Source organism: Martes martes (assembly GCF_963455335.1).
Source record: "Martes martes genome assembly, chromosome: 13".
In the NCBI taxonomy this organism is placed as follows: Eukaryota; Metazoa; Chordata; class Mammalia; order Carnivora; family Mustelidae; genus Martes; species Martes martes.
This window is the reverse complement of record NC_137901.1, coordinates 24,625,199-24,649,106: the sequence shown is the minus strand read 5'-3', so window position 1 is coordinate 24,649,106 and position 23,908 is coordinate 24,625,199. Positions and strand designations below refer to the sequence as shown.

General features: G+C 51.0%; 1 protein-coding gene across 1 annotated transcript; it reads left to right on the top strand.

Annotated features, from left to right (window-relative positions):
* The first annotated feature begins 1,147 nt into the window (after window positions 1-1,147).
* On the top strand, window positions 1,148-22,467 carry LIPG (lipase G, endothelial type). Its single transcript, XM_080820975.1, has 10 exons — window positions 1,148-1,504; window positions 4,096-4,277; window positions 5,932-6,111; window positions 7,654-7,765; window positions 12,706-12,927; window positions 14,273-14,515; window positions 15,261-15,381; window positions 16,061-16,279; window positions 18,196-18,300; window positions 20,346-22,467. The coding sequence occupies exons 1-10, from the start codon at window positions 1,408-1,410 to the stop codon at window positions 20,377-20,379; spliced, it is 1,515 nt and encodes a 504-aa protein (XP_080677101.1). The 5' UTR covers window positions 1,148-1,407; the 3' UTR covers window positions 20,380-22,467.
* Window positions 22,468-23,908: the final 1,441 nt, after the last annotated feature.

Genomic DNA, 23,908 nt, shown 5'->3' with positions numbered 1-23,908 from the left:
CAGTTGTCCCTGCCGCCTCCCGGCGGCCGCCCCAGGTTCAGCTCTGGCTCTCGGGCGTTAGCCGCAGACTCACCGGCAAGGTCTCCGGCGCTCTACGTTCTCAGTCCCGGGGCCTCTCTGGGGAGCCAGGGAACCGGAGCCAGCACCGGAGGGAGGAGGAGGGACGCGGATCAACAAAGGGAAGGACAGGAGGGAAAAAGCGACCAAGGAAAGGAAGAAGCTGCTGCTTAATTCCACTCAACAGGTAGTTGCGCGCGTCCGCCCGCCGAGACTTGGCGCTGGTCACGCGTCTGAGACCTCCAAGTCTGGCTCACTTTCCTTTGGGGAGTGTCGCCTGGTATCCCTCTGGCACTCCACCCCCAAGGCTAGAGAGATCCTACCACTAGGCAGACCCCGCGCTAAGCGGTGTACATTATCTTTCTTAATTTCCCCAACATCCCTAAGCTGCGGGAGTTGCTACCACCCGAGTACTGCGGACGACGGAACGACCTGAGAGAAGCTGGGCGCCTTTCCCGAAGTTTTACTGCTCGTGGCGGAGCAGTGACGCGGAAAGGGTCTGTGCGATCCCGAGAAGTCCAGGCCACAGCCCACAGCCTCTCAGCTCTGCCCGATTACTGTCGGGTCACTCTGCACGCACCTGTCGCGCGCGGGCCTCGCTGGGGGTGAGGGGGGGTCGAGAAGAGAGGGACCGAAGGGGTGACTGGTGACTCTCCTTACTGGCTCTTGGCTGCGCGGAAAGCCCATTTCGGGCGCAGGGGTGGCTTTGCGCTCGGGAAAGGATAACCTGCCTTCTCCGGGGATCGCATTCCCTGCGGAGGCAGCGTTTCGGGGCAGTGTCCCCCCTGCGGCGGCGGGGGCGAGCGGAGAATCTGGGGTCCGAGAGCCCGCACTAGGAGGAAGTGGGGTGTGGGAGCTCGGCTGCCAGCCAAGCGGGCGGGGCTGGACGCGAGGCCGCGCGTGCGGACGGTCCACGCGGTGGGTGTGCGGCGCTTTCATTCAAACTTTGGGTAGCCTGGGTTCCGGCGTCAGCGAAGGTGTGACCAATCAGAGTCCGGAGACGGGAATAAATTATGCAAATCACCATCTGGCGATGGGTCAGATGACTCCCATACTTTTAAAAACTACCTCGCCGGGAGTTCGAGGAGTGACAGCGGCAGTCCTGGCTTCCCGGGCGGGCGGCACGGGTGGGGGCAGATCCAGTTCAAGCCCCTTCACTCTCCCCGCCACTCCCCGCGGCTCAGAGTAGCCAGATTTTCACTCCCACCTTCACCTTCAGCTGGCCAAGGCCACCGCTCTCTGGCCAAGAGAGGGCTGCCCCTTGGGGTCTTACCCGCGCGGACTGCTAGAAACCCCGAGAGGTGTTGTCTGCTTCAGTCCTGTTTGGGGAAGGGGGTGTGGCGGGGAAGGATGCGGAGCTCGGTTCCCCTGCTCTGCCTCTGGAGCGTCTATTGTTGCTTTGCCGCGGGAAGCCCCACACCCCCTGGTCCGGAGGGACGGCTGCAAGGTAACGTGCACGTACTCTTCTTACCCATCCACCCCCCCACCAGCTTCTCTGTGCCATGTCCCCTCTCTGTCCGGCCGACCCCTTTCCAGCCCCTCCTGGTGCCCGCGAAGTCCTCTTGCCTTTCCCACTGCCCAGTCTCTCCTCCTAATCAGCTCTGCAGTTCGCTTGCTCCTTGGCGCTTCTGCCGAGGACATCCCCGGCCCGGCGTCCGAGAGGCCGCCGGCGGGCGGTGCGCTGGCCCGCGCTCACCCTCTCGCCCCACCCCCTCGCATGATAAGGTGCCCTGGATCCGTGCGGTCCAACCGGCAGAGTCGGCCGCGGGCCGCTCTTCAACCTTGTCCTCTGCGAGGCGAGAAGGTTGTTAGAGCTAAGTTGCCTGGTGCCCTCCTTCTAATCTGGGTGTGGGTGTTTGGAAAGTTAAGGGAGCAGGGTAGCTGGCTGTGGTTTGATTCACGGTTGCCGGGAGCATTTGGTTGAGTAACGTGACCGTGACTGTGACCGAAAGCTGCTGGGCCTATCCCCCCAGGGGGTTGGCCGCCTCCTGCCTTACACCCTTTCAATCACCGCTGTTCCTCTTCCTACCTACCTCTCTTCACCTTCGTCCTCCTAGACGCTGGCCTTTCTTCTTTTTGAGTTCTATATGGCAGTCTCTTTCATTAGAGGGAGACTGTCCTGGCGGAATGAGGTCACCAGTCGGGTGTGGGGGTGCCAAGTCAATTAGTTAAGCAGGGGAGAGGGGAGATCCCCTCAACTCCACCCCATTATCTCATCTACTTACTATTCTGCTAAGTTGAGCCATCATGGGCATGCTGTTGGCCCATGTCAGTTTATGCACACAGGGGCAGGTTAATTTGAATGAATGGGAAAGCTTTGCTTCACTTCGCCGGTTCTAGTACTAACTAGAACTGTGACCTGGGGTAGGTCACAGCTCTAGCTCCTCTCCTGTAAAATGCTGACGTTCCTTCCAACTTCTGTGTTCTGTGATTCTGAGTTTCTGCAGTCCATTCTTTTGAGTCGAGAAAGTATTTATCATGTGCCTGCCTAGTGCCAGGCACTCTTTGGGGGCGGGGGGTGGGGGAATACAAAAATGAACAAAACAGATGATCTCTGCCTCTTGGAGCTTACGTTTCAGTAGTGGGAAGACAGACGGTAAACTCATTAAAATACACACACGATGCTCCGGAGGAGAAAAGTAAAGCAGAGGAGGAACAGGGTGCTGGTGGGGAGGGTGGTGCATGTTTAATTGGTAGTCAGGCTTCCCTCACTGTGAGGTTGACCACCAAGCAAGGAACTGAAGGAAGTAGGAGAGTGAGCAGTGAAGGCATATGGGTCAGGAATAATAGTGAAGTCCCAGAGGCTGAACTGACCCAGGCTGAAAGTAGTAGGAATGAAGCTGGAGAACTCTGGGGTCCGAGAAGACCAGATACTCAGGGGGACATTTTATGTCAGTATGCGGGTTTATCCACAAATCTGCCTCAGGAACGCCAAAAGACTTTTGTCCTCTTCTACAATTTCCCCATCTGGTCTCTGTGAATGGCTACCTGGGTGGGAATTGGGGAGGCTATTTTTGCCCATGGTTCAAATTTCTGCTGCTTGGGGCTTTTGGTCATGACTTTAATGACAGTTAACCTGAGGTCTGCTCATGTGTATTTAGCCGCATTTTCTGGAACCGTATCCTTTTACATCTGGTGTATTCTTTTCCTTCCCACCGCCACCTTCTCTACCATTTTGGTCTCTCTTTCCATGATTCCATTTGCTTCTTAGCTCTGGGATAAGTGAAACTCCTGGAGGGGTCATTCGGTATTTTTTCCTTTGATCTCTAGGTGACAGGAGAGTTTGATTTGCTAATTTCCTAGCCTGTTATCAAGGGATAATTTCCTGGATGTCTGGATGATGCAGGGTGGGGTTCTTTTATGACTGTCCTGCAACAGCATGGCGATAAAGTGCTTTGAGTTAAGAGGCCATAGAGACCTCACGGGCATCTGCTGTGTTTTAGGACTTGGGTGCTGTGTGTGAGCAGCGGAGCGGAAAGGAGCGGTTTTGCTGCTCTTATGGATTTCCCCCATGGCTTCAGTCATTTATTTAACAAACTAGAAGAACGCCTGGCTCGTGTCTGGCACGGCAAGGAGTCCTGAGGGTGTAGGAGGTCTTTGGAGTAAGCGCTGGAATCCAGCTGGGAATGCTAGGGGAAGCCCATTGTATGATAGTGGATGGCTTCTTATCTCTAATTCCAAAATCCCGAGTCCTTTAAAATTAGAACATTTTTTGGTAATTTGTTTGTCACTTGAGGGAAGGAGAACTCATTTGATGGGAAAGAGGAAAGGAAAGCAAGACACCTGTTTATTTCAGAGTCACAGTAATTCACGGTAATTAGGACTAGTGACTAACTAAAATTCTTCAATGTGGAGGAGCTGTCCCTTTATCCTGTCCTTGCAACTCTCCTGGGAATTGAGGAGAAAACATTTGGCGGGAATAAAAACTGTCACCCAGAGGATTAAGTAATGTGCTCAAGATTGAACTAGAACTAGACCCCAGATCTCTCACTGTCCAAGCCCGCTAGATGCACCCACGCGCTGTTCTTTTTCCCCCAGATGAGGGCCACAAATCCAGCCATATACAGGTTCTTGCCAAACCTCCTGTGAGATTCAACCTCCGCACGTCTGGGGACTCAGACCATGAAGGATGCTACCTGTCGCTCGGCCACAACCAGCCCTTGGAAGACTGTGGCTTCAACATGACCGCCAAAACCTTCTTCATCATTCATGGATGGACGGTGAGCCCGGGGGAGGGAGCTCTGCAGCTTGACACCAGATTTGGTTTTCTTTGTTTTGGTCAATTAAAAAGAAGACTGGTGCTTCCCGATTCTGCTCTCTCTCTCTCTCCCTCTTTTCTTGTGGGCTGCTTGTGTTGCAGACAGCTGTGAAGAATGTAATGGGCCCTTCGCCGAGGGGGCAATATGGACTCCAGCAGGGTGGTATTTAATGCCGGCACACAGAGGGCTTTCAGAAAGTGGCTCTCCTGAAGGCAGCAGCCCAGCTCCACTGGCTCTTAAGGGGCCCTCTAATTACACTTAATTACATTGGTCAACCACTGCCTTGTGGGGGGTGGGGGGGCGTCCCTCCCTAAGAGCTGAGCTGAACGGCAGCAAGTTGACTGGCTCTGAGAGTCTATGAAGAGCCAGCTGGCCTGGCTCGCTGGCCGCCGTTGGCATGGTGCCCTCCTGTTTGCATAGAGATGGCTCTGGTTAAAGGCATTGGGGCTCTTTATGTGCCCTAGCTGGGCAATTCACATTGAAAGGCCCATGACAAACTTCAACAAAAAAGGGCTTTAACGCTCAGCTTTAGAAGCTTTTGACCAGCGAGGGGTTTATTCAATCATATAATGATGGTCTGCAGGAAAATGACACTGTTAAGTGAGCAGGTTTCTGCCTGGGCTAATTGGGAGGGGACATTCTTCTTTTTAATGATGAGAAATTCATATCCGTTACATGCTTTCTGGGTCTTTAGGTCTATCACCGACTGCTGGGGTCAGGCCTGAGGGTGGGGTTGGGGGGTGGGTAATTCCCTGTCTACCTAATGTGCCTGGAGGGATGGCGAGGGCCTGGCTATCCATCCTCATCCCACAGCCTACAATTAGAATCATACAATTGAACCTTTTTAAGGCCCCCTGTCAAAATGCAAATACAAACTGCCGACAACTTACAAATGGGTTGCATTCCAGAAAGTTCTTTTGTAATCTGTTTGGAGCTTGGAACAGCAGTTTCCCATAGAAGCAAGATGGTAAATGGCGTTTGGGTTCCCAGGCCAGGCACAGAAAATCTATTTATCGAATACTGTACATGTGGATAGGTTTACAACAGGACCTAGGCCCTATTTATAGCTTTGTTTCTGTGGGAAAATGTGTTCTGAGTTCTAATTTGGGATTCCAGGGAGATATCTTCCCTACTCTGGAATCGAGAGGGGTGGCAGAGATGGGCTGTGGGAAGGGGTCATCTGTTAACTCTGCATTTGCCTGGGACGCAGCATCTCCTTGCGTCTCCGAGAGAGAAGCTGATTCTCCAGGGCAACCCTTCCCAGCTGCCTTTGGGGCCACTTGCTTGTCTGTGACAGTGACTCAGGCTAACCCCAGGCCAGAATGGCCACCTACACTTACCTCATAGTGGCCCTACTGGACAGTGGGTGGTAGCCTAAGACACCGGCTATGAAGATTTGATGGGAAAAGCAAGATAGAAAGAGCAATGAAAGACAAACACGTAGTGATCCTGCCTGTGGCCAGCCATGCTCATGTGCCAACGTTTATTGTCTGAGCAGCCATTGTGAAAGCTCTGGATCTGGTTGGGGAGAGGGTCATGGAACTGAATTCCGTATTCATCAGGACTCAAGAAGCCCATAGGAAGAATTTTAAAAAATGTCTTGTTTTCTTTGCAGATGAGTGGCATGTTTGAAAGTTGGCTATACAAGCTGGTGTCAGCCCTGCAGACGAGAGAGAAAGAAGCCAATGTCGTCGTGGTTGACTGGCTTCCCCTGGCCCACCAGCTTTACACAGATGCTGTCAATAACACCAGGGTGGTGGGACACAGTGTTGCAAGGATGCTTGATTGGCTGCAGGTAATTGCTCTGAAGAACAAGATCTTAAACCTGAACCTTCTCTCTCTCTCTCCCTCTCTCTCTTTTTTTTTTTTTTTGTTAAGGATTTTATTTATTTATTTGATAGAGAGAGAGATCACAAGTAGGCAGAGAGGCAGGCAGAGAGAGGGGGAAGCAGGCTCCCCGATGAGCAGAGAGCCCGATGTGGGGCTTGATCCCAGGACCCTGAGATCACGACCTGAGCCGAAGGCAGAGGCCCAACCCATGAGCCACCCAGGCGTCCCCCCCCCCCCTTTATTAAAGAGAGAGACAGCGAGAGAAGGAACACAAGCAGGGGGAGTGGGAGAGAGAGAAGGAGGCTCCCCCCACCCCTAGCAGGGAGCCCGATGCAGGGCTTGATCCCAGGACTCTGGGATCATGACCTGAGCCGAACTCAGACGCTTAGCCGACTGAGCCACCCAGGCACCCCGAACCTGAGCCTTCTTAAGAAAATACAGCTCAGACTGTGTTACCGTGAACTCCAGGAGTCTAAGAGTGTCTTTGGGATTCAAATTTTTACTGAATTAAGTGTTGCTTGAAACACTTGAAAGCTGGAACTTTGGAAAGCGTTTCAGTTATTGATATATTTCTGGATCTTGCCTGTTGCTTTATTTGCTGGAAGAAAATTTGACTGATGGGTTATTACTTGCTCATGCCTTCAGGTTGGGAATAGTCAGAAGCCAGGACCAGCCTGAAATCTTGAAAAATTCCTGAAGTCTGCTCCTTTTCTCTGAAGGATGGCTGTCCTCAGGGGAAGGAGAGGATTGGTTCCAACAAATGCAGTCTAATGCCATGCTTAAAATACCAAGTGTGGAAAACAGATCTCAAGGTCTTACATTTACTCTGTAGAGGTTAATGATTTGCCCGAGATCAGTGGACTTACCCAGAGGCAGGGGTGTACTGGCAAAGTGACCCCATGGTCTGGGCAATTCTAGTCTGACCTTCCTTTTGCCCATGGAGTCTGAAGAATCCTGGCAGCAGTCTGGTTAGGGTTGGTGAGCAGTACCCAAGTTCTCTGCCTGGGTGGTTTTGTAGAGCTGGGTTTCTGAGCTGGGGGGTCCAGGGCCCACGTCCTCACCCTGCCAGGGAAGTGCCCTCTCTCTGGGTATCCTGGGTGGGCTTGTGGTGAGCAGGCTAGCAGGGCTCCTGGGGCCTGAGAGGCGGGGAGAGACCAGGCTGCTGCAGGCCATGGCTGACGCTTAGTCTCCAGTGAGTCGGGTGACCCCCATAGTGCCCAAGAGAATGGAAATGTAGCCCAAGGGTCAGGGATGTGGCTTCTGGTCAGAACCGCCACCCTGCCCTCAGCACTCGGCGTTTAAAGTGCCATAAAGTCCTTTTGCCCTCCCCTTCTCTGGCGACATCCCATCCCTGTCTCACTGCCAGCAGTGCGGGCCATGCCCTGGCCAGTCTCCGTCCCCTCTTCCCCGGCTCTTCCTTGTCGCCATAGAATTGTTGAATTGTTGGTGACCCTGTGGGCTCAGGACCACACACTTCACTCACGGTCACTTTTGTGACTTCCCACAGGAGAAGGATGATTTTTCTCTTGGCAATGTCCACTTGATTGGCTACAGCCTCGGAGCTCACGTGGCTGGGTATGCTGGCAACTTCGTGAAAGGCACGGTGGGCAGAATCACAGGTAGGTTCTGCTTCCTGCGCTATGGGCACCCCCAGCTCCCTCGGCTCCCCTGCCAAGCTGGCTTTCTGCACCGGAGTGCTCCTGCACAAGGGAGCCATGGACAGTTAGCTTTGGAAGGGACCCGGAGGATATCTAATCTGGAGCTTTCCAGTGTTCTTTTTCGACACAGAGTCCTTCTTTCAAGTTGAACTTGTGTGGGACCCTGATATACGAAACAGAAGAAGGGATGTTCTGGTGAAAAAGCTGGATAGACGGTGGGTAGTGTTCTCTTTGCTATGGGGCTTTTGCATTCCCCAGAGCACTCTCAGGGTCCCAGAGCACCAGAGAACACAGTTTGAAAACCACTGGTCTAGTCTGACAGGCAAGGGGCGAACAGCTAATAACTTACATGTGGAACTGGGGTGAACCCCGGAGTCTCACTCCGTTGTCTACAAGTGATGCTTGGGGCCTCCAGGGAAATGAACGAGTGGCGGGTTCTAGTCTGAATTCTGCCTGATTTCTGTTTCACCACCGACAGCCTTTTCCCAATGTTTTGCTGGCGCGTTTATTAGTGGTAATTTTCTGTTCAGAATGGATGCTTCAACTTTGTCGTTAAAGAGGCCATTCTGATATTGGTACCCAGGTCGTCAGTGAAAAAAATTGTGTTTTCCATCTTGAGCTTCTGATGTGTGTTTGGATTAAATCATCTAATGATTGGAAAAGTGTGAGAGATTTTCTTTCCCATTTTTGTGCTTCCCCGAGGCTGAAATTAATAGCACATTTGTTGCCCTAAACTTTTATCTTCCTTCCAGAATTCTCAGACTCATCTTCACTCCCAGCTTCTCTCTCACCTCCAAGATACCAAGAGCCCAACTGGTTGGTCACTGAGAAGGAGAGATGTGATCAATTTCTTTCCCAGCAGTGTTTTTATTTTAAAAGAGGAAAAAGGGAGTCCTTAGCTAACAAACGATTTAGTAAAGGCAGACTTTCAGGTTTTAGCACCATGCTGGTGGGGTAGATTTAAAAACATATGTATTTGTGAAATTTTATTGGCCTACCTCCAATCATCCCTGGGCTTCAGTCTAATACACACACACACACACACACACACGCACACACACACACGCGTGCGCACACACACACGCACACGCACTCCTTTGGATCTAGTTATTTGATTTAGCATAGCTTGAGAACCTCCTTTTTCTCTACCAAGCCTGTGGGGCCCGAGGGTCCAGGTGGATAGTGATTGTGTGGCCACGTGACTGCTCATTAACCCATTGCTGGTGCAGAGCTGTTCAGCTGTAAGCCTCTGGGGTCCATTGTCCGAGCAGCTCTCCTGGCCCCCAGTGAGAGGCACAATGCTTCAGACCAGCCTTGTTCACATCCCCATCCCCCCCTGCTGCCCAGGAGGGTCATTGGCTGCAAGGAAAGCTGCAGATCCTCCCATTCCCTCTTTCTGAATCTGAAATGAGATGGGGCTGGGGAAGAGTTTTCCAGCTCTTTACCCCTGCCAGTTTGGGTGGCGGCTGCGGAGATGCAGGCTCTGCTCGCTGAATGCTAATCAGTGCTCTGAGAGCCGTCTCCCTGTCCAGGCACGCCCCTTTTCTCCAGCCTTCCCTGTGGGCAGGCGCTGGGTGAGCACAGTGGGAAGAAATACCCTCTGGCCAGTTGCCAAGCAACCCCGCAGAGGGTATGTGGCTCACCTGATGCATGCCGTTGTGCATGTCCGATGGGGAGGCCCGAGGTCCGAGGGCGGAGTGCCCTCCCTCTCCATTGGTGGACTTCCCATTGGCCTGGGAACCAGGTGGTCCCAACTAGTAGAAGGACCAGACTGCAGCTTGTGTGGGGTCCTGAGACATGATGCTGCTGTACGGAGGCCAACAGGGGGACACCTGAGCCTTAGTCTTGCTTGAATTAGAGTTGTGGACTGGGGTTTGCCCGAGTTTTAACTTTTGAGAGAAGTCTGTGTGATAGTAGGGAAGAGGTCATAGATTTCTAATGGAACCTGTGTCTAGTTAGTTACAAGTAAGCAAGCAGATTTTTTTGTTCATTCAAGAACTATGAATTCAGTGTCCTCTCTATACAGACACTGGGCCAGATGCTTCCTAATGGCAAGTACCTAATGTGAGGAGGACTTCACGCTATCTCTAAGACACATTGCAATGGGGCAAAAGGGGCCATTCGGCTTCATTTTACAGATGGAAAACTAGGACTCGGTGCTTAAATAATGGGTACAATGTCTTACATCCTAAGTAGCAGAGCCAGGAATTCAAGCCTAGGCTGTCAGCGTGTAGAATCCGTACCTAGCCACCAGGCCATCCCACCTCTCCTTTGTGGGTGGAGGTAAAACAGCAATTGAAATGCAGCAGGCCCTGCCCTGCTGGGCCAGCGTGCCGAGGTTTTCCCGGGTGTGTATGCGCATGCATGTGCGTGTTCCATTTGCTGGACAGAACACTTTGGAAGGGCTCCGACTGAATGGAAGAAGGGGCGGTTCTCTACCTGTTCTTTTTCTGGTGGGAACGAGCTCTCCCTCCTATTCCTAGTTTAAAAAGGTAAATTGTGTGACTTTTCCCCAGCGTCTGTGAGCCTTGGCTCTGTGTCAGGCTGGGTGAGTCTGGGTAGGTGAAGGCTCAGCCTGTCCCCCAAGCAGCCCCCCCACCCCCGGGCCATCTTCTCCAGAAGCCTTGTCAGCCGCCCGCATTCCTCCAGCTCAGCTTGGTTTCCATGGCACTGACCGTCTGGTGGAGACTTTTGTTCACATCAAGCAAAGAGCCCCTCTCTTGTATTGGTTGCAAAGCAGAATGGTCTTCTCTCTCTCTCTCTCTTTTTTTTCTTTCTTCCAGAAAACACAGCAAGAGACAGGGGGAGGCTGCTTGTGTTGGTACTGTAGCCCTCAGAAGCCTCTGAACCACGTCCTCGTGGGCTGTGCCGGGGGTCACTGCTTTCGTGCTGTCCTCCTTTGGGGCCCTGGGCTGCGGCTGAACCACCAGGCCACCCGGGGCTTCCTTTCTGCCTTGGTCATACGGGCACTTCTCTAACCTTCTTCCGGAGCTGCTAACTTTCAGTCTCTACAGTTCTCCTGAGTGACGAGTTTCATAAGTTTACTGTCCTTTCCAGACAATAGCTCTGCCTGTTGTTTAGTCTGAAATCACCGCAGTGATTCAAGCCTCACAGTGTGCTCCCTGGTTCTCTTGTGCTGGGATCCGATGGGTTCTGTCACCCATGTCCTCCTTTGACGACTCTGCTCTTAGTCTTAACTCCCCTCTGATGTGGTGTTTCCAGTCCTCGGTGCCTCGGCCTCAGCACCGTTCCCATTCGGGGTCAGCGAATGCTTTGTCGTGGGAGCTGACCTGAGCAATGATGCGTGCTTATCGGCCTTCCTGACCTTCGCCCTCCAGCTGCTAACGGCTTCTCTCCCTCCCCCCACAACTGTGACAACCAAATATGTGTCCAGACATTGCCAAATGTCCCCCCAGGAGCGATATCACTCCCAGCTGAGAACCACTGTTCTAGACTAAACCGTGCTCAGTATTCTCAACTTTCTCCGGGCTCTCTCCCTGTGTCTGGAGGGCAGAGAGCCATCCAGGCTGGCATGAATTTGGCTCCCATAATTACTTGAGCTTGGTAATAGCGGCTGGTATTTACACTGACAAGCCCTTAATCTCTTCATATCTCGCATGAACTGTATGGATTAAGATGTTCAGTTTCAATGTTATCGATGATACTGACAAAGGGAGTTTTTTCCAATCTAGTTCATAGACCACCTCCTTTTAGAATCACCTAGAGGCATAAATACACATTTCGGGGCTCCACACCAGACTTGGCAATCAGAATCTCGAGGGGGTTGGGGAATCTGCATCGCATGCTTTGCAAACTCTTCTTTCTGAACAGTTTCCATTCATGTGGTTCCAAAAGAAGTCTCTTTTCTTGTTGCTACTACCTGCTCGCTTTCTTTCCCCACCCTCCCTGCCTGTGCACATATACACAGGTTGCCAATGGCTTGTGTGGTCTTTCTAGAGGTTTTGTTTTTTTTTTTTTAAATATTTTATTTATATTTTAGGGAGCGAGAGCAGGGCAGGAGGAGCAGCAGGCAGAGGGAGAAGGAGAAGCAGGCTCCCTGCTGAGCCTGGAGCCCCATGGAGGACTGGGTTCCAGGACTCTAGGATCATGACCAGATGCTTAACCAACCGAATCACCCCAGACACCCCTCCTTCCAGACCTTTTTTTTTTTATAGCTACATAGTAGAATTTGAACTTTCAACAAGCCCCCAGTAATACTTGTGCTGTTTCAAATTTGAGAACCAGTTCTTGCTACATTGCTGCTTGCCTGTTCAGTGCGGAAAGTTTGCAGGCAAAAAGTTTCACCTTCTTGCTGCAGAATACAGGAATTCTGGGGGCCTGAGATATGGATCTCAGTGTGTCTGGTGTGGTCCCTGCCCCTGATCTCACCATTCCACCCTTGGGCCTGATTCATCATTAAAGGAAAGGGAAGAGTAAGTCCACATGCAAATAGCTCCGTTTGGATAAACTGAGTCTTCCCTCCAGAGCGTGCAGGGAGCTTGGTCATTCTGTAAAACGCCTGCTTAATTAAGGCTGTGGAAGGTTTTCGGTGGCAGAAAAAATGGGACGAATGGCTTAGTTTGGCCAGCCTGAGTTCTTTCTAGAACTGCTCCATTTGTGACAGGCTAGGGCTCCTGGGAGCTGCATGTCATTGTGAACCTGGCAGCTGGTTTTCTGAGGTGGGAGGGTGGGAGGTCTGCTGAGGTGGGAGGGTGGGAGGACAGGCAAAGGCTTCAGAAGAAAGCGCAGGTTCCCCATGTGCGGGTATCACATGGTTCCAGATTTATGGGGCTTGGCTCTGAGAGGGCCTTCCTTGTGCTCATGTGAATTTACCTGTAACTCAGGACTCATGGATTCGGCACACCTGACACAGTTGGTCTTGGCTCCCCCTTTTGCTGTAGGTTTGGATCCTGCCGGGCCCTTGTTTGAAGGGGTGGACATCCACAAGAGGCTGTCCCCTGATGATGCGGACTTCGTGGACGTCCTCCACACCTACACACGTTCCTTCGGCTTGAGCATCGGGATTCAGATGCCTGTGGGCCACATTGACATCTACCCCAACGGGGGTGACTTCCAGCCGGGCTGTGGGCTCAATGACGTCTTGGGGTCAATCGCATATGGAAGTGAGTTCCTTATTTTCTGCTTCATGGAGAGGTTTGACTCGGTTATCACATCTCCTCCCAAATCAGCCTGAGCCGGTAGTGCTCCCAACAGTGTTCATTTCATAATGCCCCCTACCCCCCCATGGGGGCTGCCAAACCCTTGTACAATTGGTCCTTCTACAGGCTTGTTAACAGCCATCTATGGGGCTCTGCTTGGCGTCCTTATGCTTTGAGGTCCCAGTTATTATTGGCTAAATTCTTTTCATAAGGAAAGGAATATGTATTTGTTGTGGAAAAAAAAAATCAAGCAATGCAGAACTGCATGGTGCAAAAACTAACCCCTTTCTCCCACTCCCTCTTTTATTCTTCAGAGGTAGCCAATAGGAACAATTTTGTATGTACCTTTCTGATCTTTTCTTCTTTGAAAACATGTGTGTGTGTCTGTGTGCATGTGCACGTGAGAGAAAGAAATTATATTTTTTGAACTCACATTGTTCTGTAACTTTCCTTTTTCGGTATATATATATATGTATATATATATATATTATCCTTAAGCACCAGAGCACATAGATTTACTTGACTTATTCTTTTTTTTTTTTAAGATTTTATTTACTTATTTGAGAGAGAGCGTGCGAGAGAGCACAAGAGGGAGAAGGCAGAGGGAGGGGGAAAAGCAGGGTCCTCGCTGAGCAGGGAGCCCGGTGTGGGGCTCGATCCCAGGACCCTGAGCCAAAGGCAGACACTTAACTGACTGAACCACCCAGGCGCCCCTCTCCCTTATTCTTTTTAAAGAGTGTATAATCTTGTACAGAATGGATGTATTAAAATTTAATTTTGTAGTGACATTTTAAAGAAGGAAAACCAAGATGATGTCTCCATTCACTTATGATTTACCTTCTGAATGCCTGAGCCTGTTCTCAGCAGTCTTGAGTTGAACTGAATTTGCTGCTGAAACTGATGCGTGGCCGCAGTGACCCGTCTCTTCCTGGGTTCCTGCCCGCTCACTGCCTCGGGTCCGTCTTAAGGCTGTAGCCCTCTCCCACTGTGATACTATTCAAGCAGCCGCCGCGAGGCTTGGAGGTCAATGCCAGGACCCCCATCAGATTCCTTAAGGCCAGCAGTGTTACTGAGGAAGGAGTGGGACGTCTTTGTCAAATTTTTCTTAAGGTCCTAGGATTTATGGAACCATTGGCTTTAGCTTCTGGTTACAAGAGATAGTGATGTGCTGTGGGCCAGAAAATCCAAATCATACTGACACCGATCGTGTGGCTCTGAGTGAAGTACTTGACCTCCGTGGGCCTCCGGGCCACAGTCTCTATTTGGCGAGAGGTTCATGCTGCGTGTCCCCTGTGTCTCGCTCTGCCAGCAATCACGGAGGTGGTGAAATGCGAGCACGAGCGGGCCGTACACCTCTTTGTCGACTCCCTGGTGAATCAGGACAAGCCGAGTTTTGCGTTCCAGTGCACGGACTCAAACCGCTTCAAAAAGGGGATCTGTCTCAGTTGCCGGAAGAACCGGTGTAACAGCATCGGCTACAACGCGAAGAAGACAAGGAGCAAAAGGAACAGTAAAATGTATCTCAAAACCCGGGCCGGCATGCCCTTCAGAGGTAACCCCCCGTCCCCACGGTGCCCTGAGGGAGGCCCTTCATTTTTCCCTTTCTTCTCAGTAGCGTGTTGTGGACAGGACACATCCCAGCCCCGGGAGATGGGGCCGGCACCGTGAAATCAGGTCATTGCCAACCAGACGACACTGTGTGTGCCCTGGGGAAGTTCATCATTAAAAATTGGGGGGGACCCCTCTCGTGATGTGCAGTGTCCCTCCCTGATCGCAATGTCGATCTCTTAAATTTGTGTGAAGATGGGATATTTTTCATTTCTTTGCGTTTGCCTTTTGCAAAGCGAAGTCATATTTTTCTCATTTGAGTGTCACAACACATCTGAGATGGGACCAACAGGGCATCGGTCATGGCTTGCATTTCTGCAACATGCCCTAAGACCAGAGGGGTTTGTGGGTGTTATTTTACACATGAGGAAGCTGGGGTTCAAAGAGTTAATATGTTGGTCCTTCATTCAAGGTCACACGGCTCCGGCTCTGAGAGTTGCTAGGCTGGAAATCCCCCCTCCTTCCCCACATTCCCTGAACTCTGAGTTTGGGGCTTATTTGATGCTGCAGTGATCCCTTATGCCATTGCATGGGACAAGAGCAGAGGGGGGCTGGAGGCTGGAGGCTGGGCTGGACCAAAGGGACGTCAGCCCCTCAAAACTCAGTGTGCTGGGTGACTCAGTTTGAGTCGGGGTGTGCGGAGATGGCCAGCAATGCTCAGGAATGCCTTTGTTCTGCTATCTCTGCAGTTTACCATTATCAGATGAAAATCCACATCTTCAGCTACAAGACAATGGGAGAGATTGAACCCAACTTTTACGTCACCCTTTATGGGACAAGCACAGACTCCCAGCTTCTGCCTTTGGAAATGTAAGTCACGAGCTCCCTTTGATGGGTTCAGGGCCAGGAACAAGTTACTCTAAGAATGGGTGAGCGTGGGAATGTGCGAACGTGTGCAGGGGAGGGGCTGGGTGGCTCCAGAGCATCTGTGGTCCACACTCTCCACCAAGCCCTTGACTCAGACCCTTTCTAGGAGGGAGGCCCTTGGATGAATCAGCAGCATGAGAAGCTGCTGGATGGGCTGGACAGAAACTGCTGTTTCATTTCAGGCAACGCCTGACACCTGAGGCTGTAGGAAATTTGGAACATAAATGCCATTCCTGCACCATTTCTAGCTGTCTGTGGGAAGGGCACATAGCAATCGGTGTGTATTTTGTTGAATGCACGCAAGGTTCAACACGCCATGCCAAGTAATGTTGGGATTACCAAGTGATGTCATCAAAGTACTCGCTTCCTAGGGCTCAGGGTCTAGTTGGGGGATCAGATGTGTGTGCACTCGCTCTCGCACACAAATGGGGTGGGACAGGCCCCCAAGTGTCAAATGAGAGGGACAGTCAGGAAGGGCTGGGGAGTTTATCGGGAGACCAGTGTCTGTGGGGCCATTTCTCTGAGGTCCCTGGGGGGCAGGTGAGGGCACCGTATCAGCCCACACAGATGGACAGTTTTCCAGCAGCAGGTCGGTGATGCCTGCCCCGGTGTCTCCTTGTAGAGTGGAGCAGATTGGGCTGAATGCCACCAACACCTTCCTGGTCTACACTGAGGAGGACCTGGGAGACCTCTTGAAGATCAAGCTCACCTGGGAGGGGACAGCTCAGTCCTGGTACAACCTGTGGAAGGAGCTCCGCAGCTATCTGTCTCACTCCCACAGCTCCGAGCGGGAGCTGAATATCCGGCGCATCCGGGTCAAGTCTGGGGAAACTCAGCGGAGGTAAGGGCCCCGTGTCAACCGTGAGCAGAGGGCGTCTGCCTCCGCCATGTCCTCTCCTTTGCTGAGCACGCATTTCCAACCTTGCCCTGCCCCGAGCACTTGGGCAACACTGCAGACACTTTTGTAAGGAAAAGGGAATTCTGCATTGAGCCCTCTGTCAACCATTGTGTGGCTTGTGTCCTGATTCCAGGCCCTCAGCTGAGGGGGTGGGCAAACTGGGGGCTGGGGTCCAGTCTTGGTTGTGTTTGCCGGACCCAGTGTTGGCCCAGAGGAAGGAGGGCTTCTTTTGGACAGGATCCCTTAGGAGCACTGCCTTGCTCATTGGTGTGCTATTGGGTGCGTGCCGCTATCTTTGCTTGCCCCTGTCCAGAGAAGACTCCGGTAGCAAGTCTGGGGAGTCCCCAGGGATGAGGTCCGCCTGAGGCCCTGGTTTCCCCAGCACCCGATTTTCAGAGCATTGTACCCTTCCTTGGGAGGCTGTGAGTCAAGGTTATGGGTGGGGCCCTGACGTTAAGTAACAGAGGATCCTCGGTGCTACGCCAGCTGGCCGCTTCCCCACGGTTTTAAACTTCAGCCTGGCACGAGCGCTCCAGACCTGTATGTTTCAGCCCCTGAAACCGTGCCTTGACTCTGAGCAGACTTCTAAGTGGAAGTCAGGGAAGCTGGCAAGACTTTGGTAAAGAGAAGAGGGTTTCCTTGGCCACAGCTCTATGTGGACTGCTGGGAGGTCACTGCCAACCTTGGGATGATAGGAAGCAGCCTCCACCGTCTCTGTACCTAGTCTGTTTTGTGCTCTCCATTACAGTTCTTCCTGTGTCCCATTTCTATGCATCACCGGGGGCACAGTTTGGCCGAGGGTGAGGGGAGGCTAGGGTCCCTTGTCTGAGTGATTCTGGCCTAGAAACCTGGAAACTGGGGGAGCCAGAGCCCCTTTACACCCTTCCCCTGTCTCTGGGTTACAGTAAATGTGTTCTCCAGTGTGATGAGATATTATTAAATTTCCTTCCGAAGTGTTCAGACAAATTGACAGTCTGAGAGTGAGATTTCCCCCTTCCCTCCTCCTCACCTCCATTTGGCGGGCCCCTCGCCATTCTGTTGGGGGTGAATTGGTCTCTTAATGTTGTGTTAATGTGTTTTAATTTCCTGATCTCCATGAGGTAGGTCCCTTCTTGTGTGTTTATGGGCTGTTTGGGCTTCCTGGTAAAGGTTCTTATACCTGTTCTGAATGTGGCTTTTGTCATTTCAGTCATCACACCCCATACATCAGGGTCAGGTGCCCCATATATGTCTTTTGGTCATAAGGTCATGCTAATGACACACTGTCGAGGTCCATATGGTTTGGCTCTAAGTTATAGTCAAACAGTTATTTGAGTACTGATTTTTCCCATGATCTTGGTGGAGCAGTTTCTGAATCTTTGATTTTGACTCACTGCTGAATTCAGTTACGCTTGTTAGTGAGTATTTCTGAGCACCCCTGTTGGAGGTATCCTGAGTTCCACCATGAGCAATTCAGGGCGGTGTGTAATGTGTTAAAAGAAGACAAAACGTTCCTAATTAACTCCATGCCATACAAGGTAATGACCATAGCAAAAACAACACTTAGGTCACAATATGCTTTTCTATTAAGGTCAAGGGCTTGAGCCATCAGGGAGGCTTCAGAGAGGCTATGCCTTGAAAGGCAGGCCACTTTGGGGTGGATGGACGGAAGAAAGTGGAAGGGGTGTGATGAAAAGCTGCATGAACCCACTCATGACAGGAGATGTGTTTAGGACTCTTGCAGCAGCAATGGGGAGGTCTGGAGGTTTGGGTCAGGCTGTGGCAGGATGAAAACACTCTTTCCTCCTCGCTTGGTCCACTTCGGATCCAAACAGGCCCAGCGAGTTTTGCCTACATTGGTGGTTTCCCTTTCCTCCTAGATTAACTTTTTGTGTGCAAGACTTTGAGAACACCAGCATCTCCCCCGGCCGAGAGCTCTGGTTCCACAAGTGTCGAGATGGCTGGAGAATGAAAAATGAAACCAGGTAACTGGGACTTCTGTGCAGTGTGTGTTGATGCCCCGGCGTGTGCTGGACCTGGGTCTGGGCACGTGGGACACAGCAGCGAACAAAACTGGTACAACCGATCCCTTCTCTTGTGAAACTGACTTGTTGGAAGGAGAAGGACCAATCCGTGGAGTAGACGATGTCAGAGTGTGGTTGTGTGTTTCTGCCTCTTGTTCTGCCTCCCCGGGAAGACGTTCACAGCCCATGGCCTCGTCGGAATCAGGCTGTCTTAGAATGAATTTCTCCATGGTGACCAGGGCTGTGGGAAGGTTCCAGGGCTCCTGGCTTCCTTCCAGGCACCAGTTTGGAGTGGGGAGTCAGGTGGGAGGGAAAGGAGAAGTGGCAGATTCTGTCCCCATGTTGAGGTTTTCTGGAGCCCCGGGTGGTATAAGTAGATACTAGCTGGCAGCTCTCCCTGTCTTTGAGAAGCAGGAACGCTCGTGTGTGTGGCACTGAATCAGACAAAAGGCCCATCTTGTGCCCCGGTGACCCATGTTGGAGTCCCATTATTTCATAATCGAGGAAGGCTGGTCTCGTGGTGTGAGGCAGCAGGTGCATCTAAAGGGGGGAGTTCGTTCTAGAGCCTCTGAGCCTAAACACCTGCTGGGGAGGTTGGAGATGGTCCCCCCGCTGGCCCCCACCGCTTACCCCAACCGAGGTGCTGGGTAATAATGCTGTCACCGTACACTGATCCCGCGGCATGTGTCCGCTTGGGCCCAGTGCCTTCCCTGTGCTATCTCACTTACTTTGGTCATCAGCCCCATGAGGCTGGTGGTGTTAACCCTGTGTGCTGTTGTGGACCCTGAGGCTCAGGGAAGTTGGGTCGTTCTTTCTAGGTCCCCCAGCTGGCGATGGTTGAGCAAACATTTGAAGCACGTTGCTTGACTCTAAAGGCTGTGGTCTTTCTTGAGTGTGGAGGTTTCGCCTGCTCACCTTGACCTAGGTATCAGTTACCAAGCAGCTGCACCCAGGCTGGGGGCCCCTGTGATGAACCGTCTGCCAGCCCCGGGGGCCAGTCTGCATCCCCACTGCTCTGTCTCCTGTTCAGGGTCACCAACCTGATCACAAGCTTGGAGATCATGGGACGTGCAACTTTCTGAAAATTGCCCGGCTAATGAAGCGGCTCAGTCTAGTGCAGGCCCGTAGGATAGTCTGCTCTAATAATAATTTTAATTCTTTATGTTTGTGTTCAAATGTATACATTTCCAAGTGCTTCCCCCAATACTGATTTCATCAATCCTCAGAACAGTCCTGTGGATTGGACACACCCAGGGAGGATCCCTATTCTTATCGTTATTCTTATGATAACATATCTTATGATAAGACATTTTATTCTTCTTTTCCGCTCTAGAACTTTAGGACAGTTGAGAATGGAGTAATTCACCTCCTACTGCCTCCTTGAGACAACAAGGCATTCCTTTACCCTCAAAGGAACAGAAAGCAATAATAGAAGCCCGAGTAATACGTTAGCACTAGGAGGTCCTGACATCCCTAGACGTAGGTTAGGCCTTCAGGGTTCTCTCCCCCGATATGGATACTCGTCACCTATTCACTGATAAAGAGACTGAGGTTCTGGGAGGTTCAGTTGCATGATTGCATAGCTGAGGTTAGAGTCAAGATCCCTGGATTCTGTCTTGTCCCCTTCCTGCCATACTACAGTCTCTCTTGTGTTTCAAAGTCAAGGCAAAGAGGTCTCATGGATAGTTCTCCCTGCGCGCGTGTGTGTGTGTGTGGGGGGGGGGCACGGATGAGTATTGTGCTGAGCCTGTGCAAGCTAGCACCGAGGTGTAAGGAGCTAGGAAGCCAGAGACTGCCCCAGTGTTGTGTTTCTCTAAGTTCATCCATGGCTTGTTGGGAGAGGGGGAGGAGGAGGCCCTCGGGACCCTTTTCTCTTGTTCTGAATAGGAAGCAAGTAAAAGAATGTGACAGGTGTGTAAGAAACCCTGGTATTGAGGTGAACAGAGTGCACATTCAGCGCAGGCTGGTGTGTTTGCCAAGCGAGTGACCGAGCGCCCCTCTTACAGGGTTCCCGACAGCCTCACTATGGAGCTTCTCTGAGGGGCCAGCCAGGCCTGCCCACCCCCACCTTCCAGGGACACGGAGGAAAGTTACGGCTGAGGATCCCCCTGATGGAAGGACCCCTCTTGGCCTGGACCTTCGAGCACCGGGAAGATCTCTTTGCTGGGCCCACGACCTTACCTCCTATGACGGTTGGGACTTCTCGCCAGAGGGGACCACGCACTGCTGTTCCTGCTGTTCCTGCTGCTTTAGAATAGCTCTAACTCCAGGCCTGTGTGCAAAGGGTCAAAGGCCCGGGGCCTCTTGGGCACACCGGGCTGGTTTCTAAGGGACTGGATGAGTCCGTGCTTTCCCTGATACAGAACACTTGTGGAAGCACGTGGAATGCTGTCAGCTGCCAGACCTGAACTGAGCGGTGGGGAGCAGTTGTTGTACTGGGAGCTGACTCGTGTCTGGATGGCAGACCTGTGGCTTTGTTCACCCAGAGAGAGGGGGTGAAGATCTGGGGTGGTGGCGAGGCCCTCACTGTTGGGGTTCCGTGGGCTGCACTGATCACTACTGGTTACATTTCAGCCATTCCGTCCTGCTCTCCAGCTCATTCTCTAAAGCACGCACATCATTGGCTTTCTTGGTTTTCTGTTGATTATTTTTTGATTGGATAAATGTTTGTTAAGCACTTAACCCTCATTAGCACAGGGCAGGAGACACATTCATAAACCTCCCCAGACTTGGAATCTGAGGGGGTTGGGATTTCTAGACTCCCTTCCACTCTAGGTGATCCAGGGGTATATGTGCGATGAAGGGCACGAGGGACACCGCAGGGGGGCGGTGCTGGGGGCTACAGGGTGTGAGAGTTGGGGATCCTAGGCATTCAGGGATTTCAGCCAGTTCGGGAAAAGTGACACGTTTGATCACTTGCATGGGAGCAAGCAGAGTGCCGTACGTGCTGGGGACAGAAGGGTGGCCAGTTGCCAAATGTGATGGCTTCAGAGCAGAATCTCTTCCACTTAGGAAGATAGAGCGTTATGTATCTGTTCTACAGATCCGTTCCCGCAGAAACCAGCCTCCGTGGAGCAGAGCCGGCACTAAGATTTAATAGAGTGCTTCCTCCTCCTTGGACTACCTTCCTCTCCTAACCGTGCCTTCTCTGTGTTGAGCTCAGAAAAGCCCTGGTCTTAATATGAATGAATATATGTGATATCTGGGAAAGTATTTTATACTTTTCCAGAGATTTGCATGTGCATCACCTAACTAGAGACTCACAACGGGAGGTGCAGGGCAGCTCATGTCTCTGCTTGACAACACTGGGGCTTCGTGGGGTTCGGCCACAGGCCCAGAACTATATTCCAGTTGGCGGTGGAGTCAGGGACGACCCAGACTTCCAGGATGCAAGTCCGTACTGTGCTCATTCCTGCCACTTGGTCAAGAGGTCCATAGCCTTTTCCCACCAGTGTGCCCCAGATGTGACAAAGAATTGTTTTTTTAGAGCCCTCCATAAAATCATAAACCCTTTTATTAATATACAACCAGGAAAGCAATTGAAAGCCCAGAGACTGGGATTTTTATGGATGAGATTTATTTGGAGGGAGATGTGATGTCAGGTTGGGAGAGAAGAGTGATTTTCTTTGTACTGAGATTGAGGTTTTTAAAGGACGTAGTTGTGCCATCTATCATCTCTGTTGTGCCAAAGTTGTATCATTGGTCAATGCCAAACTTCTGAAGACGTAACCAGTCAAGTCTGAATTCAAGGTTGTTTTCTTAAATTGTGTGCTTCCTCTGTTGCTTCTGTGAATGGTTTCTAGCCAAAGCGGAGCCCGTGTTATTGACTGTGTGTCCCGATTACTCCTGACTTCTGTTTTTAGTAATGAAAGCCTTGGGAATCAATTCCTCGGTGGGTCGTGTATTTATACATTTGGCTTGAAGCCTTATTTGTATATAATGATGTTGGTTTTTTTCTTTTTAACACTTACAACACTATTTATTTCTCAAGTGTATATAATGTATAAAAACAAATATATGAAAAAAACCCAAAAAAACCCAAATATATGGTTAGTTTTTATTTTAAAATTAACCAATTTTGAGATTGAAAATTTTTAATAGTAAAATAATAAAAATCTATACAATGCTTTGTGGTCTGGCATCTCAGTTCTTAATATTTGAAAGAATTATGGCTGCCCAAGCCTGGGGTCTGACAAAAAGTTACTTTCAAATAAGCTCTACTCTCTGTTTGATACTAATTATAGATAGGAAGTGGACAATAACTCCTTTCACTGAAGAACATGATGGAAATTTATTTATTTATTTTTTTAAAGATTAGAGAGGGCACACAAGCAGGGAGAGGGGCAGAAGGAGAGGGAGAAGCAGGCTCCCTGCTGAGCAGAGAGCACAATGTGGGACCCTATCCTAGGACTCTGGGATCATGACCTGAGCTGAAGGCAGATGCTTAACCGACTGAGCCACCCAGGCATCCCAAAATGGAAAGTTATTCAAATTGCAGAAGTGCCTTGAAGTGTTATGTTTGGAAATAGGGCAGGTGGCTGGACATTGGGGAACATTGGGGAGGACATAGATTTAGTTGCATAAGGCCCGGTTAACAGTGACTCTGGCCAGGTAGAAGCTGAAGTCTCTATTGGGCTCAAGTCTCGGCTGGTATTACTCTGCTCCGTAAGGCTGAGAGGGGTCCAGGCTCTACGTTTTTGCTGCGCTACCCATAGGATGTTCCCCTCATCCCCACAGTCCAAAGTGTCCCCCATTAGGTCCTCTTCGACCATGAGAAGGAGGAGAAGGAGAAGTCCATCTCCAACAAAAATACTGAACTGGATGAAGTTTGTATTTGTCAAATTCTGACATCTCTTTCTTATGCCTCTTGCTATCTTCCCATAAAATCGGAGCATTTCTCTTATTGCAGTGGAGCTTAATGATAATTTTATACATTGCTGCAGAAATTTCCATACAGTGCGTGGACCATGATGCTTTCCTGAGCTGTCCCTCCGTGGCTGGTCATCAGGTCCACGATCCTTTCCTGCTCACTTTTTTCCCCTGGTGCCTCCTTTCCTATTGCCCATTCTCACCCTGCTCCAAGCATTTCCCCACTCGTCCTTCTCAAACATTCCATTTCCCAAATTTACTTGAGTGTCTACTCCCTCCACCCAAACTCTTGTTTGTTCAGTGTGGCTGACTTCCACTAGGAGATGGTTGGAAACTTTCAACTTAGTCATGCTCATGAAGCAATGCCTAGTAGGCCTTTAGTCAGTCCAGAGTTATTCCCATTGTCAGAATAAGATGCTTATTGATCCAAGTTAATCTTTGATTTGCCTTGTGGCAGGAGAGCAAAGGTTTCCTGTGAGGGTAGGAAAATACTGAGTCAGAGTGGTCACCTTCCCAATAGGCTAGTCCTGCTTGGGAATCTTTCCTCTAGTGAAGTCCCCTAAAATACTGCTGGTTTTCACAGTGGATCCCATGCCTTCACTCCCCATCCTGTAGATCCTGGGAGCACCAGTGTTTGTTTTTTCCCTCCCTCTTTTCCCCTTGGTTTCCATGGAGGCCATAGTTGCCATGGCAAAGTGGA

Coding starts and splice junctions, on each gene's coding strand:
- LIPG (XM_080820975.1), top strand. CDS start 1,408: ATGCGGAGCTCGGTTCCCCTGCTCTGCCTCTGGAGCGTCTATTGTTGC. Junction 1,505..4,095: donor TCCGGAGGGACGGCTGCAAG/GTAACGTGCACG, acceptor TTTTTCCCCCAG/ATGAGGGCCACAAATCCAGC. Junction 14,516..15,260: donor GGCCGGCATGCCCTTCAGAG/GTAACCCCCCGT, acceptor CTATCTCTGCAG/TTTACCATTATCAGATGAAA.